The following is a 20,303-nucleotide window of genomic DNA, read 5'->3' on the forward strand; positions in this document are numbered from 1 at the left end:
TTTACATGTGACCAAATAAATATCTGAGAGCTGAAGATTGACTCCGGTCTGTCCTTGGGCATTCAACAGAAGAATCGGGGCCTAACAGTATAATGAGGAGGAGTCAAATATGGAGCAACTTGGACAACTCCTGCAATCAGGATCAGCACCTTGACAGCATGTAGTGACACTTTATAGTTTGTAACACTGAAAAGCTCCCACAGTTTAAAATTCAGGCTACTCAAGACAATTAACTCTGTGTCCACTGTTCTGAAGGGGACTGTTAAATTTTAAATGTGTTTGAAATTATGAGGATCCTAAACGGGCCCACTCAGGATCAGTTGCAGGGTGGTGGTGGTGGTGTGTGTGTGGTGGTGGTGGTGGTGGTGGTGGTGGTGGTGTGTGTGTTGGTGGTGGTGACACATGATGCAGAGGCGCAGGCCCTCCCAGCGCCTCTCGCAGGCCTGCATGGCCCACATCCCACCAAGTCTCACCGCGCTTGTCTCCTCCCACCGTGAGCACAACCAGACATGGCTGGGAATCCCAGCTGCCTGTTTGGGAGACATCGGGGAAAGACACGCCTGGGAGGGATCCACGCACATTATAATTAACAGGAGTCAACGCCGAGGTAAGGCTATTTTTACCTGCTGATCCATGAAATATCGCATCGCATTATTGGTTAAAATCGCCTCCTTTTCGCGTCGAATTTGTCAAGCCAGTGATGTTTGATATGTGTTATTCAGCTGTCCGACCCCGAGAACACCACTGTCTGATGGTAATAAACAGATTTTAATTAAAGTCTTGTGTACAACCATAATCAGCTGGCTTGTAAAGATGTGTCCGTGCGCTCGTTATACATTTATGTAATAGGAAGTTAGTAATCACCGGCCTGTAGCGTATATGTCCAATATGAGGGTGTTTCTGCGTTTAAATGAGCTCAAATAGCAGATCGACCTAGTCCATAAACATCTCATATTAGGTGACATTTTAACCTAGGGTATGAATATGGAAATGTGGGGGGAAACGATATATTTTCAAGGCTAAATGCTCAGGGTGGTTTTTCATTTGTTTTTTATGCTGAGACGGATTTCACCATCAGGCATGGCTAAGCAAGAGGAAATCAGTCAGCAGTCTCATCCCCTCACAGTGTTGGTGTCCCTGTTGCGAACGGCTCCGAGTCCTGCAGAAATTATGGGGGAAATCATGCTGGAACATTTGTACAGAGGGCCATTCATTCCAGGGTTTTCTCAAGTGTATGCAAGTTTCATAGCAGCCAAATTCTCCCTCCCTCGTCGCCTTGCTGAAATAACAGACTGACTTGAACCTCCTCCTCTGGTGAAACTACTTCCGTTACTCCACAAGGCATTTCAGACATATCAAGCCCTGTGCGTGTCCGCATGAGAAAATGACTTGGAATTGTACAGGCACCACAATTGGAAGAACCATTGACTAATTGTTTGTTTTTTTTTTTGGCCATAGGAGGGCTTACAGTGACATGGGTGATATCAGAAGCTGTGCATCCTGGAGAGATAACACAGGAGCATTGCCTGAGCCGCTCAGCAGAAAATGACCCAGAGGAATGGAAACAGAGGGGCAAGTGATTGCTGCCTCCGCATGGAGACCACCAAGGCACCAAAGGGGGAAAACGGTGTGGATCATGAGAAACTCGGGGAGGCCGTGGACTATGACTGTGAAGAGGGGGGAAAGGGCCATGACCCCCGAGACGCCATGCCAGCGCCAGGGGCAGTCACAGCCCCGGATGGGGGTTGGGGCTGGGTGGTGCTGGTTGCCACCATCATGGTCCTGGCTTTGACCCTCGCTTTCCCCTCCTGCATAGGAATCTTCTACACAGACTTGCAGAATGAGTTTCATGCCAGCAACAGCGAGACCTCCTGGGTGCCTTCTATCATGACGTCAGTGCTTCACGCTGGAGGTAAAAAGAAATCTAAAGTAATCTGTGTTAAGTGAACTCAGAGTGATGTTTCATCTACTAGAAACTCTGGCAAACTGGTATAATAGGTTCAGTTTGTATTTCACATTAGCTATAGTGTCAGTCTAAATCATATCAGATAATTAGGGCTGTTTATTTTGTTCATTAGTTAATTATTAGAAATTTTCCCTATGCCTCTTGGATAAAGAAAACTGGCAGTCAGAGGATCACTGTGCTCTCATTGTTGTTTGTGCTTGCACAAGCCCTCAAGAATTTCCACAAGTGACTAGCCTATCTCTGTAGAAAATTATGTCAGCTGAACTTCCTTATTGTACAAGTCATGATTCAGAACATTACATAACATGTATGAACTGTTGAAATAGGGCGGGCTCTGAAAGAGTATATTAATCTGATTTGATAGTCTTTCTAATACCGTATGTGATGTATTCTATTCATCACCTGCCAGGCATTTAGAAGTTTGCTGCCTTGCGGTGACTGGTCAGAAAACACATGCTGGATCCTGCCCAGTGCAAAGTAAACATTAAGATGAGGTCAGCTGATTGTTAGATACACTAACAGTGGGGACTGTTGCAACGTCGGCAATCCATCTTAATTTAGAGAGACTATCTAGATCCCCTTTCACACATGCAGTCTCTCCCTGAAATGTTCAGTAATAGGGATTCATATTCAGGGGAATCAGTACCACGAATTTCCCACCTCAAGACCTGGTAACATTTCAGTGAAAACAACTGTAAGGCTGCGTTGTGAATGAATAGAGTAACACTGCAGGGAAGGGCATCTGAGGAGAGACGAGTGAGCGAGCCAATCACAAGACTCTGCTGATGATATATTTGAATTTGTGACTTTGTTTACGGCTCCCTTGCCTAATGGTTTGATAACTGCAATACAAGTTCTTCTAGTTTTCAAGAAGAGAGATTGAGAAATAAGGGAGCTGCTCTCAGTCTACACAGAGGATGAAAGTGGTAGGCAGCTGTGTGGAACAGTTAGAGATGCCATGTTGCTGAAAATGATACGAGACGTCTTCCTCCTCGTTGCTTACAGGTACATCTGACCTTGTCCCATCTTCTTCTACTGAGTTTTAATGTTGCATTACCGCCATCTGCTGGATTGTCCTTTGCCCCATCTAATCTGGCATTGCCATCGCGTCCGTGTGAAAAAGTGCTCGTGGAAATGTTGTGACAAGTGTAAATCACCAGTGGTGCCTGAGAGGTTATCCCAGTAATTCACCAGGAACTATTTGTGAAAAGAGGCTTATGTTACTCAAGTTACAAGTGTGTGTATGGATGCAGTCCTGTGTCTTAACATGTGCCCACAGGCCAAATCACAATGGTTCATGATTGAACTGGAGAGATATGTAACCAACAGATTACTTCCGCCAACCTGCTGTTATGGTTAAACAGAATAATTTAAAATTCAGCAGAATGCACATAAACTTTAATATGTCATGCCAATATGAGGAAATGATGTTATAGTCATTTGTCCCATAATGTGGGATGAGCATTCTTGCATATGCGTAGTTTAGATATCAAAAGAATGATCCAAAAATGGTGATTGTAGAGGAAGTTTGTTACTCAATGCCTACTGGTTAAAATGAGTGGAATGTCCCTTTTGGACTGCATAACCATTTTATTTTTGAATATTACTAATGTACCATGACCAGTTACTGGGTTTAGGTTTTGCATATTTTTGAATGTGGGAGCTAGAGGCTGTGCAGAAACATCTAACATCCGTGTTCCTCTCTGTCCAAGTGTTGAGCAGTTTTACACATTTAAACAGTGTTACAAAGTGTTTTTTTAATAGACTGCTTATGATCAACAATTGATGAGAAATGGAAAAATGGGAGCATAGAAATTGTTTTTTGTTTAAACACAGTGCAGTAAGATTTTGTGGCACACCTGTCTGGCCATGGAAGGTTTGACTCTCTCAGTGGTCCTTCTCAAGATTTCTTTCTTTTTGTTCCTGTTAAACCTGATTTTATGACAGGTTTTTGGGGAGTTTTATCTTGCGTGCCATGAGGATTAAGTCGGGGGACGCCATCCTGTTTTGTTTGTTGTAAACTTGCTGGCATGTAAAGCTCTTTGAGACTGTAAACGGTGAAATTGAGCTTTAAATAAACTTGAACTTGAACTTAAATGGCAATAACTAAACATGGATCAACAAATATAACAATTTAAGTTCACAGAAGAAAGAGTCCAGGCACACAGTGTAAGCTCATATCTATCTGTGCACACAAACACAAAGTGCTTGAGTGACAAGAGTTTTCTCAAGTGTGCCTACACAGCGGTCCTACAGCCAGTGTTAAAGAACACACTCAGCAGTCAGCCGTTAAGCAATGAGTGTTGGATTAAGAAAATAACCTCTCCACTTCTATGTAAGCCTTTGTCCTCTGCTCAAGTATGTACAGTATTTAACTAAGAGCATTACATTATATCTACAGGTCCCCTTTGCAGTGTGTTGGTGGAGAGATTTGGTTGCCGAGCGACGGTCATGTTGGGCGGAGTCCTGAGTGGAGCCGGAATGGCTGCTAGTTCGTTCACCCAATCCATCGCCCAACTCTACATCACAGCTGGCATTATTACAGGTTAGAAACCCTCAAAAGAGATACATTATTTCAGCTGTTTACCATGGTTATATTCAAAGAAGTAAAAGCCAAAAGCATCTCAAATCTGAAGTAGGTGCTGCACAGAAAAGCATACAACACTTATGAGTTGTTTTGTAATGTTGCACCATTGTGAGCATGTACTCGGGATTGACTGTCTCCTGTCCTTGTTATAGGGCTGGGCTTCTGCTTTAGCTTCCAACCAGCAGTGACAATACTTGGACACTACTTTGTGCGTCGACGTACATTTGCCAACGCCATGTCCTCCACAGGCACCGCCCTGGGCCTGTGCACCCTGCCTTTCCTGGGTAACTACCTCCACACAGAGCTGGGTTGGCGGGGAAGCTTTCTAGTTTTAGGAGCCATCCTCCTCAACTGCTGCGTGTGCGGCGCGGTCATGAGGCCGCTCGCATCCCAGAAGCGTCGAGGCGAGCCTCTGATGAACCATGAACCCCCCAAGCTGCAGGAGGAGGACAATGGGAGGAAGCTGAAGGGGAGGATCAGGACATTGTGGAGGTGCCTGGTGGCTGCCCTGAGCAAACATATGGCTTTTGACCAGTTCTGTAAGAACTCACGTTACCGAGTGTATGCTCTAAGCATCGCCTGGATGATGCTTGGGTTCGTGGTGCCTTTGGTGTATCTGGTGCCCTACGCCACAGCCCACAACATGGAGCAGGGCCAGGCTGCGATGCTGCTCTCCATCCTGGGCATCGTCAACATCGTGGTGCGGCCACCTGTCGGCATCCTCTTCAACTTGCCCTGGTTCAAAGGCCGACATGTTTATGTGTTCGCTGGAGCTCTCCTGGTCAACGGGCTTAGTAATAGTATCTGCTGCATCGGGCCCAGCTTCCCTGTATTGCTGTGCTACGTGGTGACTTACGGGCTGTCCATGAGTGTGGTGGGGTCTCTGATGTTCACTGTCTTCATGGATACTGTGGAGATGAGCCGCTTCCCCTCAGCTCTGGGCCTGCTCGCCATCATGGAGAGCGTCACGCTGCTCATTGGGCCTCCACTGGCAGGTAATATAACAGTGAAGGATTCAAGGATTCAAGTGGAGGAAGAGTATGAGGGGAATAGAGTCTGAGGGAAAAGATGCTGAGAGTATAGGTCAAGGCAGTTCAAACATTTTTATTTAGACAAGCTGCTCTGGAGGTTAAAATAATCCACTTAGTTGAGTTAGTTGAGCTGCACAGTTTTCAGATTTTTCTGCAAAGTTAGACTGAAACCTGATGACAAAGGCTAAGAGAATGGTAAGTTAAAACTCCTGCTCATAAATGAAAAAAAAAAATGTAGTCTAGCCATACTAAATCACCTGTGTTTGGTAGTGACCTTCCACATTCATGAATGGCAAGGTCATGAATCAATGACAGAATTCATTGCCCTTCATATATTTTGATTCATATTTTGGCCAGAGTTGTTTCTTTGCCAGTAAATTTTGGCAGTTAACCTAAATTCCAGTCTGCAGTATTACATGTCAGTACATTGTGAGCTTCCTGGTGGCTATCTTGGGACTTTTGTCACATATCATCCCTCTCTCTCACCCGTTATTTGTGTTTCTCCACCTTGTAATATCTTAAGTGGAGAACATGGAAAAGATTCAATGCCATCAAAAACTACATACACTTTTTTTTGCTTGTGGTCAGAGCACCAAACCATGCTGCTCAGATTCAGTGCACAGAAAACTAGTTGTGTGTGTGTGTGTGTGTGTCTGCACTGTAGCCTCATGCAAATGCACATTTCTGCTTGCGCTAAGTGAATGGCAGCAACAGAGTGCTTGGCCGCTACTCCTCCAGGCTGTTGCTGTAAATAAGACCATGTTCTCAGTCAGGTGGCTTGCTGGTTAAATGCGGGTTTCAGGAACAAGTCCATGCCTCGCTCAGGAGGGGGAGGAGTGGCTGTGTAGTTGGTGTTAATGGCAGGAGAATGAGGAAAGGCCAGGGGCTCTCTTGTTTCAGTGCTATTGCCCTCTCAAATGCCAGGAGTGCTTCACCCATGTGTATCTGACTGTTTTTATGGCTGCAGAATGACAGTGGTTATAAGTCACAGCAAAGTAGGAGTTATATGTTTGTATGCACATGGCTAAACATTAACACAAATATGGATCTAGAGAAGTGATCTGTATATAATACAAGCTGGTATAAATATGGTATATACTACACTAGTGCATATATATATACTGGTGCCATTGAGAATGATGATTGTATTTTTTGTTTTTGTAGGAGTCCTGATTGACAGAACAGGCCAGTACTTCCATGTATTCTTGGCCTGCAGTGTCGTCGTTGTCTCTTCTGCCCTGTTCCTCATGGTGTCCTTTTACTGGCTGGGCAAAAGGGACAAGAGGGCGGCAAAGCAGGCTCAGTTGTCCACTTTGACTGACCCAACGAGACCTGCTGTGGACGCAGGCCCACGGTGTGAGTACAGCAGTGTGCCAACAGAGGGAGACAAAGACAAGAGCTCAGACTGTGGGGCTGAGTACATCACCAGCCTCTGAGCCTCTGGCTGCTGTACGGCGCCGTCGACACACATCGCACTCGGCTCAAACAGTTTCTGCGGACAATTCCTAACATTTGTGTTAACTTGCTCGGTGCATTGGACAGGTGGCAGAGTTAATACAATCGTAGGCAAGAATTCAATTCAATTTTTTTCACATCAAAGCTGCACAACTTTCTGAACTGTCACATCTGCCTCACCAAACAGGTTAAAACAAATGTGTGGAGCTAATTTGGTGCCAAAACCTAACAAACAAAACATGTTTTACAAATGCCCTACAATTCATGCACAATACATACACAATGTGCCTATCAAAGAAATACAGCACAGATTTTTAATATAACACAAATACAGCATGCATACGAGCCATAAGCAACAGCAGGTGGTGCTCTTGGTCGATTTAAAAGGCCCAAATGGCTGTGCAGGGAGGTCAATCAGACCAGAGCAGCTATACAGGGTGTCCATAAAGTCTCTTTACAATTTAACAAATTTATCACAAAAGCAAATGAATAGAAAAATCTGTGGAAATTATTACAAAATGAGGAGTAGATATTGAAGTTTTTTTTGCCTCATTTAATACACCTCTATATGGGCACCATTAGTTGCACAAAGCACATCAAGATGGTACTGGATTTCTTGCCATGTTCGCTGTAGCAGAGCCTCATCAATGGTGGCAATGGCATCAGTGATCTTTTGCTTCAGGTCGTTGATGTCCAATGTAATTAAAAACTCTGATAATCACTGAGTACACAGAACAAATCTGATTAACAGATCTCATCAATTGCTTTTGTAATAGATTTTTTAAATTGTAAAGAGACTTTGTGGACACCCTGTACATCCATGGACTAGATTAGAGGATACTCCTTCCAGTGAACAAGTATTAATTTAAAAATGAGCCTCTAAAGGGTGAGTTTGTGTTTGTAGTTGGTCTAAAATCACTCCAGTGTTTAGAAGTATTGGCTACATTAGGTGAGCACAAGTTTGCAATGGTTCTATAACGCATTAATTTGTGGAGCTCAGTTAATCCTTGATCTCTGTAAGAAATGGTGAAAGTGAGCTACAGCACCACCCGCTGTTGTGGAAGGAGACTAACTTAGGACATTTGTGAGAAAATCCCAGTGGTATAATTGTGCTAAAAGTCATGTCATTTATCAAATTTCATTTTTGTAAAACATGCTGTATTTATTCATAAAGTGTGGCGTGTGAGAAATCTGTTCCGTATTTAGTTTGATGGGCAGGTTTCGTATTTGCAAAACAAATTGTGTTCGTTTGGAATTATGGGGAAGTTGTAAAACACGTTTTGTTTGCTCAGGTTTGGCGTCGGGTTGCCACCATGCAAATGTTACAAAGAATCTGCACACACTGTTTCCAGAAAGTTGAACACTTGTCTTGTTCCCACATACCAAAATAAACAGGTGCACTTAAAACTAAAACGTGATTGTACTGTATATCATATGCTGCTGATCTTCTACATGTAGTCACACAATCTATCATGATATCCTGCTTTATCAAGCCAAGCCATACATCAGCTGTAGGAAAAGAGCTCTTTCTCTTGACTACTGTTAACATATTAAACATCACATGCTGAGTGTGTAACAGCCAGTATTCATGGGTGTGGGCTGATTGAAATCATCAGAGGTAGATGTAATATTTGAGCTGTCATACACTGTCACATGCGAGAAAAGGGTTATGTATTGTATAAGCGGTGATTAAACATGGTTCTGTTTTGCATGCTTCACATCCCACTGCTGAACAGTGCCTTTTCATTTAACTTATTAATGTGTAGAGGAACATCTACAATCACAGGGCAATGTTTTTTTGTTTTGTTTCTCAACCCTTTCAGGGACACAGAAGACTGATGCAGGTGATTTAATATTTAAGACTATCAAAGATCGAAAACATTTTGTAAGACGATTATTTCACACTGCTCAAAAGTACCAGGAGCCCAGCAGTTTAAGTGTCAAAAATAAAGTTATTATTTGGCAACTGAGTTTACCTTGAGTTTTACATGCAACTTGTGTGTGGTAGCCTTGAAGATGCCCTGTGAGGATATCGTACAGTCAGCGCATGTTTGGATAATGATCTTTGTAGCACAAAACTGTATTTTAAAACCAGAGTTATTACAGCTCTGATTTTACTGGGGAATGGAATCTATATCTATATCTCTATCTTTAGGTAGAGATATAGATATTTCAGGTTTAAGTATTGCAGTGACAATAGTTTTCTTAATTTCATTATATAACGTTGAAATTCCATTGCGGTGTAGCCAGTGGCTTCTCTGCTACAGTGCGAGAACACTTAGTAGTATTTTTCTAAGGGCTAGTCTTGCTTTTGTGCCAAATGATACCTTTTAATATGAATGCATTATTTATACATTATAACCGTGGGGAAATAAATATATTTAACAAGTGTCAAGGTTGTGATCTCTGCGTATTTTTTCAAAGTGTGTGTTGGGTGTGAATCCACAGATTTTGTCCTTATTTGTAGACCTACAAAAAAGGATGACTGTAACTAACTAAAGAAATGCATACATTTAAAAATATATGATTACACTAATACCTGCTCTTTAAAAAAAGTGGCAGGCATGTAAAACACAAACCTCCAAGAAAACACTGGCTTTAAAAAAAGTAAAATAAGCAAAAAAGCTTGTCTGGCAATTTTTAAATTGGTTTTGTTTTATTTCATTGCTTGTTTGAGTTAAAGGCTCTTAATTAATTTTCTAGGTCATTTTTTTTTTTAGCGCATCTACCAAGAGGAAACCACTTCATTTTGCAGTTTTACAGACATGATTCAAGCTTAAAATGCCAGCCATATTTTTTATTAATTTTTCAGAATTTTATTCATTTGGTTTGACTTTAGGAAAGTTTTCCAAGTGAAAATGTTGGCAGAACAGAACACAAGTCAGCAAGAAAACCATTAAACCATCATATATATATATATATTATTGACAGTGTGTGACCCTGCCCTTCACTCTGTCAGTCCTTGCAGATTATTTTATGCGCCTCTCTTTTGCTCACATGGCTTATGTTCATCCTTCAGCTCAAGAAATAAGGTCACAAAGCCTAGTTTTAAGGTCATGGGAAAATCATACAGAGGGAACCTTTATCTGAAAACACTGACTGCTCCCTTACAGCCACCAGCGCTGACACAAGTCACTGAAAACTAAATAAAATATATTCAAAATGAAGAGAAAAAAAAACAAAACAAAACAAAACATTAGGCTACATGCTGAATATTTGTGTAGTCCTCATGTAAAAAATAGGACTCACTGCCTCCATCTAGTGGCCACAATGTAGCATGAAGAGACTGCCGAGAAGAATCCCATACTACTGTTCTCGCGAGAGTTTCGCTCGTAGTTTGCTCTGCTGCAAAACACAGAGCCAGAACAGCCCAAAGGTTTAAGTCCAAAAATCACCAAAAGAGTTTTATTTTATCATCTGAGGAAACTGGCAGGATTTTAAATGACAAAACTGAATGTGAACTTGTTATCTCTTTGCGCTGTGGTGTCCGTGACGTCTAAACCATGCGTCATCCCTGTAAAAGTGAAACTAAAAGTGCAACACTGAGCGCTAAACGTTTGCAGGTTTCTGGAAAAAGGGAAACAACGGTAATTTCCTAATGCGGGACTATAGCATCAGTGAAATGAAAATCGCTTACATAGCATAGCATTTGTGTCAATGTTAACGTGGCTAAAAACGAAGTAACACCAAAAGTATAGCACATGTTTTTATACTGTTGCATACGTATAGATATTAGTTTTGTGACTTAACTGAACTTCATTATATCCCATGTTATACTGCGCATAGTTGAAGGTTTTCCTGTGGTATGTGTGTTGTATGCTTCTAAAAATCAGTATCGGAGCCCATAGTAAACAGGCTGGAACAGTAAATGTCTTTGTTCTCATGTGTGTGCAGACTGTCGGTACACCTGAGCACAATGAGGGGGGTGACAGCCGGTGTGTTTGCCCTCCTGCTGTCGGACCTGCTGCTGTGGCTGGCGCTGTGGGCAGGGCTGGTGCTGCTGGAGTGCTCCAGTGGCGGAGGCCTGGCAGCTCTGTGGGCTCTCGGGGCCGTGAAGTGGCCGCTCCTCTACTCTGTCACTCGGCTGGTGGCTGATGGAGAGCCGCAGTGTGTGCTCCACAGGTTTGTAGCCCTCCTCTGCCTCCTCCCTGCTGTGTTTCACAGTGGACGGATGCTTCTGGAGCCTGATGCCTCACTGCTTCCTGAGCCCGGGATGGTGCTCTTGGCTCTGATATCCTCCACACTTGCCTGTGTGCTGTGGGAAATATTCCTCCCCAGCGATGGAGGGATGAGAAAGGTTGATAAGAAACTCAGTGCCCGGGCGGTCCTGATCAGAGTGCTGAAATACTTCAGACCGGACATCCTCTACGTGATTGCAGCGTTTGCATTCCTCATTCTTGGTGTCATATGTGAGTGTGAACCTTTGAATTTGATGTACAACTGCAAACTCAGTCATGCCAGGAGAAGCTGTATGTCTGGCTGTATATGTATATGTCATGGAATATTACATCCATAATCTGTTTTCTAATCTGAATTTCTTCAGTGCAATAAGATTTTCATATAAAGTCGATGTGAAGTAATTTCAGGGCAGTAAAACTCTTATATCAGAGAATTCATTGTATTTTTTTTACTAATCAGTGTAATTCATTTTGGTCAACAGGTGACACGTTCATCCCATATTATCAAGGGAAGGTAGTTGATATGTTAAGCGGCCAAACTCTTGAAAGTGGTTTCTTTTTTGCAATCGGACAGCTGGCACTTGTCTCACTTGGAAGGTAATGAAACTATACTTTTGTCATGTTTTTTGTTTTTTTGTTTTTTCTTCCCTCCTTGTTCTAATAGCAGTCGGCCTAATCTAATCAGCGGTCCAGAAAAACTAAAAATGTGCCATTTTGAATTTCTCATCCTCAGCGCGGTGTTCTCTTGCTTGAGAGGAAGCACGTTCATGTGGACCCTGTCGCGACTGAACAAGACAATGAAGCTCCTGCTGTTCCACAACCTGCTGCAGCAGGATGTCCACTTCTTCAAGGAGAACAGCCCCGGTGAGAGTCGCTCATTTACTCTGGGATCACTGCTCTCCTGCCTCTTCATGTTCCTGATCAAATGTGATGATGAATCAGATCTGTGGCAGCAATCAAAAACTATTCTACACTTAACACAGTGCGGTAAAATGAGATGTCATAACCTCATGATGAAGTGCATAAATGATATGTATTGATACAAGGGGGTAGAGTGTTGATATGTTATTTCAAACTATCTCGACTATCTTAGCTGTATAATTATTATTTATTTTTTTTACAGCTTGACATTTATTAGTCTGCGGGTGTATTCAAGCATTCTTTTCAGAGACTTCTGTTTGTGAGTTTAACAAAACACACCTGTACTAAGTTTCTGTACCTTGCCTTGTCATTCTGTTCACAGGAAGTCTTGCCTCCCGGCTGGACTCGGATGTGGACAAGATGGGCCGCACAGTGGCACTGAACAGCAACGTGTTGGTTCGCAGCACCGTCAAAACAAGTCTTATGCTGATACTGATGCTGCGCCTGTCCTGGAAGCTCACTGTGCTCACCTGCGTTGAGATTCCTCTCTTGTTCTTCATGCAGAAGACGTACATCACCTTCAGCACGGTAGGTGCACTGAGTGTGTTGCTGGCTGATTGTGTTTGCTGCAGACTGATTCTGTTTCAATGTATTCTTTGTCAAACAGGAGCTGAAGAACCAGATACAAGACTGCCAAGCTCAGAATAAAAAGCTGGCTTCGCAAATTATCGAGGGAATCCGAACAGTCCGCAGCTTCAAAGCAGAGGAAGATGAAATGAAGCGGTATAACGTCGCGCTGGAGCACATGGGTAGTGTCAAGAGACGTACAGGAATCTACAGCTCAGTCTACTGCTTACTGCGGAGGGTAAGATGACAGTGCTGTGAATATTTTCTTAATTTGTTTTGTTAGAAAGATAGTTGACGACAGAAGTAACCTTTTTTGCAGTTCAAATCATAACTCATGTCAGCGTATGACCCGGAACTTGGTCAAAGAATATTTGGCAATAATTTCCAAAGTTTGCTTTATTGTACTTGGAACACAAAATGCAAGAGATTTTACAGCATTGGGACCATTCAGATAGTGTGAGATGAATCGTCACTTAGATAAGATAACATTCTACTAAACTGACTCGAAAGTAATTTAAACTTTGTTGCACTTATTGTGTTGTCCCACCCCATCTCTTACGCTTGTGGGTTTTTTTTTCCCAGGATGTTGCCTGTAAGGCCTTAGCAGCCTTAGCATGCACTGTTAAGTCCAGGATGTTAAGTTTTGATGCCTGATGCTCAGCATGTTAGTAAATTGAATGAAATGAATGTGTCTGTGCCTGGATCTGTCCCATCCAGCTGGTGAGTGTGGGGATAAAGGTCCTCATGCTGCTGGTCGGCCGCAGCCTGGTCTCCTCTGGTCAGCTCAGCATCGGCAGCCTCTTGACCTTTTTCTTGTACCAGAAGCCAATGTCAAACAATGTGAAGGTGAGCTCGGTTAACTAAATTTTCAACTACACACCAACTTTAACAGCTTCCTCTTTGTCTCTGTACAATCTGGACATGCTCTGTGCCGCGGCAGTAAATAAGGATTCAAGGAACTTTATTGTCATACCAGCTCACATTTACATGTTAATGGTACGAAATTAGGACTCAATAAATAAAGCAAGGTAAAAAAAAAAAGAAAAAAAAAGAAGTGTAAATATAAAAAATAAGATATATAAGTATAAACAGTATATATGAATATAAACACTATGTATAAGTATAAACAGTATATATGAATATAAACACTATGTATAAGTATAAACAGTATGTATCACTATAAGCAGTATATATGGATAAATATAAACAGCCTATATAAATATAAAGTATAAAAAGAAAAGTATATATATATAATAAATATAAAGAAATATATAAACAGCCTATATAAATATAAAGTATAAAAAGAAAAGTATATATATATAATAAATATAAAGAAATATATAAACAGCCTATATAAATATAAACAGTATAAATATAATATAAACAGTGTATATGAATAGAAAGTGGACCAAGTGACAGAACCCGACGCCCGGTACTGGGATTCAGGAACTATTACACTTGATACACAGACAATGCTGAAATTAGCTAATGAGTGCTAAACACGCATGTTAGTGATATTGCACTTATGGTGGAAAGCGATTTGTGCAGAGGAAAGTGATTTGTGCAATTTGTGATAAATGCTTGTTCATGAGGAATGTTAATCATTGATTTTGTTTATTTCATTTTTCACAGGAGATTTCGTATGGCCTTGGAGAGATGGTGAGCACAGTTGGTGTCATATCCAAGGTGTTCAACTATCTGGACAGAAAGCCAAAGTGTAAGGAGGCGGGAGATTTGGCTCCTGAGAAGCTGGAGGGAAGAATTACCTTTAGTGATGTAACCTTTGCTTACCCCTCAACTCCTGATAAACCAGCATTAAAGGTTATTGTCTGTCCTACTCTGTGTCACTGTGCTCTATCAGTGTGTTAATCCCAGGTTGCCCAAACTTTCTGTCTGTAAATGCCAAATCTCAACGTTGGTCTATAGCTGCTCCTTACCTGTTGGTTTTATATCATTAACCTGCTCTCTGCCAGTCAGTTTCAGTGGAACTGCAGCCAGGGAAGGTGACGGCTCTTGTGGGTCCCTCTGGCAGCGGAAAGACTTCCTGCGTCAGCCTCCTGAAGAGGCTTTATGAACCTCAAGAGGGACAGATCCTGCTGGATGGACAGCCGCTGCACTGCTACAAACACAAATACCTCCATCAAAAGGTACAGCTGGCTCGACAGGAAAAAGACGATCAGTAGCATCCCGCTGTATTAAGACAAATGCATGCTCATGTTTTTGAAGCTGCAGCTCGCAGGTTGATCTGTTGCTCTTTTTCTCTCAAAAATTACAAAATGTGTTTTTTGTCAGACTCAGAGGAGAGTGTCCTATTGACTGTTGATGTCATTTGTTATTTTATGTGATTGGAGAAGGATTTGTTGTTTGAGTAATCAAAAAAGATTTATTAGGTCACTTGTGTTTGGTTTCATAGAGCCAAACGGACTGCAGTTTATCACAGATTCCATGCCTGTTTCATATTGAAAGCCACTCTGATATGACTGAGCGTTTTTGAGTTGTCAGTTTTATATGTGCTTGGATGTTTGTTTTTTTTAGCAATGTTTTGGTCAGTATGGTCTTCCCCATGGCATGTGCAGCACAGGATATGGATACACACTGGAGAGCAGGGCTAAATTAAGATCTGAGGTGTCCCATCTCCAAAAGGGACACGGAGTCTCTGCCAGCTTAAGAGACACCTCATCTCACCCTGTAGTCTGGCCTCTCTGTGGAAAAGGACAAGTGAAAAGATTCCCTCAGGATTCAATAGAATATCACAAAAACACTATATGTAATCCAGCACTCATTCTAAGAAATTAGTAGTAACATCCTTATCCTCATTTGGTGGCAGATTGCCTGCCTGTTATTTCTCAAATCCATTCACCAGTCCATCCATTTTCTGTTCCCGTTTATCCCTAATCGGGGTCACGGCGACCTGGAGCCTGTCCCAGCATATGCAGGCTGGAATGCATTGTTCAGAGCCAACATTTAAAATACGTTCATTCTCTGTCCCTGCCAGCCGGCACCTCACAAATATTGTTGTTTCTTTCCACCTCTTTTCAGATGGCCCTGGTGTCTCAGAACCCCGTGCTGTTCTCCGGCTCAGTGAGATACAACATAGAGTACGGCCTGAAGGACTGCGACCCAGAGAAGGTGACAGAGTCCGCAAGGAAGGCCAAAGCAGAAGGCCTTATCTCTAAACTGGACAACGAATATGACACAGGTATGGAGTTGTCTGTCATTACCCAGGTTACCTTACATGCCTCATGGTCACCTTCTGTGGTGAACTGACACTGTGTCATTGCAGGAGTTGCAAATTATCAGGCCCGCTTATTCAGCCTTGATTATAAAAGGCTCGTAGCAGGCCAAATCCAAACAATAATACAAGCAATTTGTGAAAGATTTATTTTAATCAAGTGAAGTGATTTTCTCTACTTTATAGTTGCATATAAGGAGCTACAAACACTGCAGTTGAAAATGGTCTTTATAGCATTCATATTTTTGAAGAATGACTCATACCCTCCATAATGATCATACAGTGCAGTCCGAGGTAAAGGTCACTGTCCTGCACTATTGTTTGTTGCTTTTATTGTCCTTTCCATCATGTCTTTTTGGCAGCCGTTACTTTATTGTCACTTTTCAGAAGAGAGAGGCAGCGTACCGAGATTTCATTGCGATGAAGGCTGCTTGCTATTATTTATTTATTTAGAGGCCTGGGAATCAGTCTTGGTCATGTTGTCTGCATAAATATAGCAAAGAAAACAGCTGGACAGTGTACAACTATGTGCATATTTGGAGATAAGAGATTCTCCAGAAAGTAATACAAACAAACAAACCAAATGTAACATTTACAATAGAAATGATAATATTCACAAATCAAATTTATACAAAGTGGATCTGTACAGATGTGTGCAGTCTGCTTTGCAGCGGTATTCACGTGAAGCAGAATATTTAAACATAAACATGTAATGTGTGAAAAACAGTAACAAAACTACTGTCACTCCCATAGCAGCATCTTTTGACAATGATTGACTGATACAGTTAAATAATACTGATGGACGTTTCTGGAAGAAGTAATGGTATGAGCTGGAGTCACACAAAGGTGCCAGCAGTCTCTTAGTTACAGTATGCATTGCCTGACTGTCTAATGTCTTTCTTGCCAGATGTTGGAGAAGGCGGGAGGAAGCTTGCGGTGGGACTGAGGCAGTGCATTGCCATTGCCAGAGCTCTGGTTCGAGAGCCGCAGATCATCATCCTGGACGAGGGTACTAGCAGCCTGGATGTTGACGTACAGTACGGCGTAAGTCAAACATCTTCAGAACATCCTAGAGAACGCTGATCCTCTCCACTGGATGTCTCCTGGCAGGCTAAGAGCACACTCTTAGAGCCACTTGGTATTTGGTCTTGGTATTTACTTCTTGTTTCTCTGTGCCTCAGGTGGTGCAGGAGCTTCTGACGTGTGGGAAGACGGTGCTGATGGTGACCCATCAGCTGAAGACTGTGGAGAAGGCAGATCACATTATCTTCATGGAGAACGGGACGGTCGTGGAGCAGGGCACGCACCATGACCTCATGGCCAGAAAAGGACGCTATCATCGGCTGAAACAGGAGCTCTTCACTTGATCAAGGCTCTGTACTTCAAGTCCTACTGTTTGCATGTAAAATGTTTTTGTAATAAAAATATGTACACACTGGTTTGGTTTGTGTACAAACACTGCACTGATTGTGAGGTTCTATTAATATGTAATATCCACCTTAAAAGGTTTAAGCACACACTGTGTCAGTTATGTTAACATGTTTTTATTTGTTTAAGGGCTGCTGCTGGGAGAGGAACAGTCTCAGCACTCTGTCGACTGATATAGGTGGGCCTATATCGTAACCGCAGTGGAAGAATACTACACATATCAAATTGTGTCAGATATAAATTATTACAAATGAAGATTATGCATGTCATACATTGCACCCTACACATTAAAGAGAATCACACATGATCAGACTTGTGCTGGCATGGTTGTGATGCAGACGGTTCACTGATGTGTGTGTTAAAGAGTTTTTGGATACATGTCCTTAAAACTTGATCATGTATTCTTAACATACACTCCTGATCAAAATTTTAAGACCAGTTGAGAAATTGCAAGAATTTACATTTTGCACTGTTGGATCTTAAGAAGGTTCTAAGTAGAGCTTCAAAATGCAAAAAGAAGAACTGGGAGTGAGACAAAAAAAAAAAAAAAAAATTGAGTAAGCAATTTATTGCAAACAACCATTAAACTGAAATAGGCTGTTCATCAGCTGATCAAAAGTTGAAGACCACTGCCTTTAAAAGCCCAAATCTTCGCAAAAATGTGGATTCTGTGTCGTCTCCTTCAATGGCACAAAATTGCCCGTTTGGAGTTTGCACGAGAGCACCAAACATGGGACATTGAAAGGTGGAAGAAAGTTTTATTCTCTGATGAGAAAAAATTTAACCTTGATGGTCCTGATGGCTTCCAACGTTACTGGCATGACAAGGAGATCCCACCTGAGATGTTTTCTACACGGCACAGTGGAGGGGGCGGCATCATGATCTGGGGGGCTTTTTCCTTCAATGGAACAATGGAGCTTCAGGTTGTGCAGAGGCGTCAAACGGCAGCTGGCCATGTGGAGATGTTGCAGGGGGCATCCCTCATGACTGAGGGCCATCGTTTGTGTGGTAATGACTGGGTTTTTCAACAGGACAACGCTGCAGGTCACAATGCCTGCCTGACAAAGGACTTCTTCCAGAGAAATAACATCACTCTTTTGAACCATCCTGCATGTTCCCCCGATCTAAATCCAACTGAGAACATTTGGGGTTGGATGGCAAGGGAAGTTTACAGAAATGGACACCAGTTCCAGACAGTGGATGCCCTCCATGAAGCCATCTTCACCACTTGGAGCAACATTCCCACTGGCCTCCTGGAAACACTAGCATCAAGCATGCCGAAACGAATTTTTGAGGTGATTAACACGAAGGCTTTTTTGCCTTTGCCATCAGGAGGTCATGACAGTGTGGATACCTGACAGAAAATGACACTGAATCCACATTTTTGCCAAGATTTGGGCTTTTAAAGGCTGTGGTCTTAAATTTTTGATCAGCTGATGAACAGCCTATTTCAGTTTAATGGTTGTTTGCAATAAATTGCTTACTCATTTTTTTTTTTTTTTTTTTTTTTTTTTGGGTCTCACTCCCATTTCTTCTTTTTGCATCTTGAAGCTCTACTTAGAACCTTCTTAAGATCCAACAGTGCAAAATGTAAATTGTTGCAATTTTTCAACTGGTCTTAAAATTTTGATCAGGAGTGTAAATGCCAATCCTCGTGCAATGTTTTTGGCACTGATTATCAGCCAAAAGGGTCATCTATCTTAAAAACAAAGCAAACCTTTTTTTTTTTTTTTTCAGAGGGAACTGTCCGAAGGGCTTTTTGGATCTACAGTGAACTGAATGTGCTGTGTCATTACTTAATGATAATGAAAACTTCACTTGATGGACTTTGGGTCCTAATAAGATCCTATGTGGCATTTTTTAAATTTGATCAGCATTCTTACAGAGGGTACAAATAAACCAAGAACAGCTCCTTGGGGTGAAAAACTATGGGCCCGTCATATTCAACATGCGGTGCTTGATTTGCCTTAACCCTTAGATGCATAAGTGGGGTCAAAAATGACCCCAGAGGTGGTGTTGTTGTTGTTGTTGTTGCTTTGTTTTTTTGCAATATCTTAGTCATTTAAAATTTTTATCATTTAATCTTCCATGTAGTCCTCAAATAGGTTGTCTTTGACATGAGGCCATTTGGATTTGTATCTAATTGTTATATTTTTTAAGTAATTGCATTTTTTGTATCAATACTCCACTCTTCCATACTTGTACGGGGCTGGGCCTGCCCCGTACAAAGGTTGGACCTAGACGCAACCGAATATAACTGGCCAGTTACCCGGACATGGACAGGCCAACCACTGTCCACGCCTTGTTTCTAGAATGTGTGATGCTAGTGTGTGGATGTTAACTGGGTGTGTATCTAATGCAACAGACCTAACTAACAAGAAGAGAAAGTACATCTGGTTCCTGCTTTATCTGTTCTCTGCTTAGTGGTCAAGCTGTCCTGAACTATATAATACAATCGAATTATAAGGGCAATTGTAACAGAGGTGTAAGATGTGTCCAAGAAACAAAGATCGCAAAGCCAGCAAAAGTTGTTGGAAATGCAGTGACCCTGTGTGCAGCGTTCACAGCCACAAACAAGTAGTTTGTAACAGCTGCTCGCAGTGAGAAGAGAGAAGACACGCGTGTGTATGTACATATGTGTGGACGTGCATAGACAGACAGACACACAATGAATGTTGACGTTTTGATAGCTGCATTGATAGCAATATTTTGATCAAATGAAAGAAGGTGATAAATCAGGGCCACTCAACTTAGGATGGCTCAGGGGCCACTCAGCAAAATTCAGCTGTGTCCAAGGGCCACAAGCTAAACATGTCTGTCCTGTTTTGGACGATTAAACAATAATTTTGTCACAGGCTACATGACTAGTGTAAAAATTAAAGAAACATACAGAAAACAGCTAAATTTCCATCCAAGGCCAAACCTCACTGAATAAAAG

At 42.0% G+C, this 20,303-nt stretch overlaps 3 protein-coding genes across 3 annotated transcripts in view; all 3 read left to right on the forward strand.

Moving 5' to 3' along the window:
- Positions 1 to 492: 492 nt before the first annotated feature.
- slc16a5a (solute carrier family 16 member 5a) lies at positions 493 to 7,593 on the forward strand. Its single transcript, XM_030078600.1, has 5 exons — positions 493 to 607; positions 1,459 to 1,912; positions 4,368 to 4,511; positions 4,706 to 5,548; positions 6,749 to 7,593. Exons 2-5 carry the CDS (start codon positions 1,546 to 1,548, stop codon positions 7,018 to 7,020), a joined length of 1,626 nt encoding a protein of 541 aa, XP_029934460.1. The 5' UTR covers positions 493 to 607; positions 1,459 to 1,545; the 3' UTR covers positions 7,021 to 7,593.
- Positions 7,594 to 10,484: 2,891 nt separating this feature from the next.
- tap2t (transporter associated with antigen processing, subunit type t, teleost specific) lies at positions 10,485 to 17,356 on the forward strand. The gene is made up of 12 exons (XM_030078589.1): positions 10,485 to 10,626; positions 10,934 to 11,448; positions 11,700 to 11,814; positions 11,951 to 12,081; positions 12,461 to 12,666; positions 12,746 to 12,943; positions 13,423 to 13,551; positions 14,338 to 14,526; positions 14,679 to 14,852; positions 15,745 to 15,904; positions 16,845 to 16,981; positions 17,119 to 17,356. Exons 2-12 carry the CDS (start codon positions 10,956 to 10,958, stop codon positions 17,302 to 17,304), a joined length of 2,118 nt encoding a protein of 705 aa, XP_029934449.1. The 5' UTR covers positions 10,485 to 10,626; positions 10,934 to 10,955; the 3' UTR covers positions 17,305 to 17,356.
- acsf2 (acyl-CoA synthetase family member 2) overlaps positions 10,547 to 20,303 on the forward strand; it is a 38,554-nt gene continuing 28,797 nt past the window's right edge. The window contains exon 1 of the mRNA XM_030078596.1: positions 10,547 to 10,573. The gene's annotated coding sequence lies outside the window, so the exon portion shown is untranslated. The remainder of the gene's footprint in view (positions 10,574 to 20,303) is intronic.

This window comes from Myripristis murdjan, chromosome 19 (assembly GCF_902150065.1).
Source record: "Myripristis murdjan chromosome 19, fMyrMur1.1, whole genome shotgun sequence".
Taxonomy (NCBI): domain Eukaryota; kingdom Metazoa; phylum Chordata; class Actinopteri; order Holocentriformes; family Holocentridae; genus Myripristis; species Myripristis murdjan.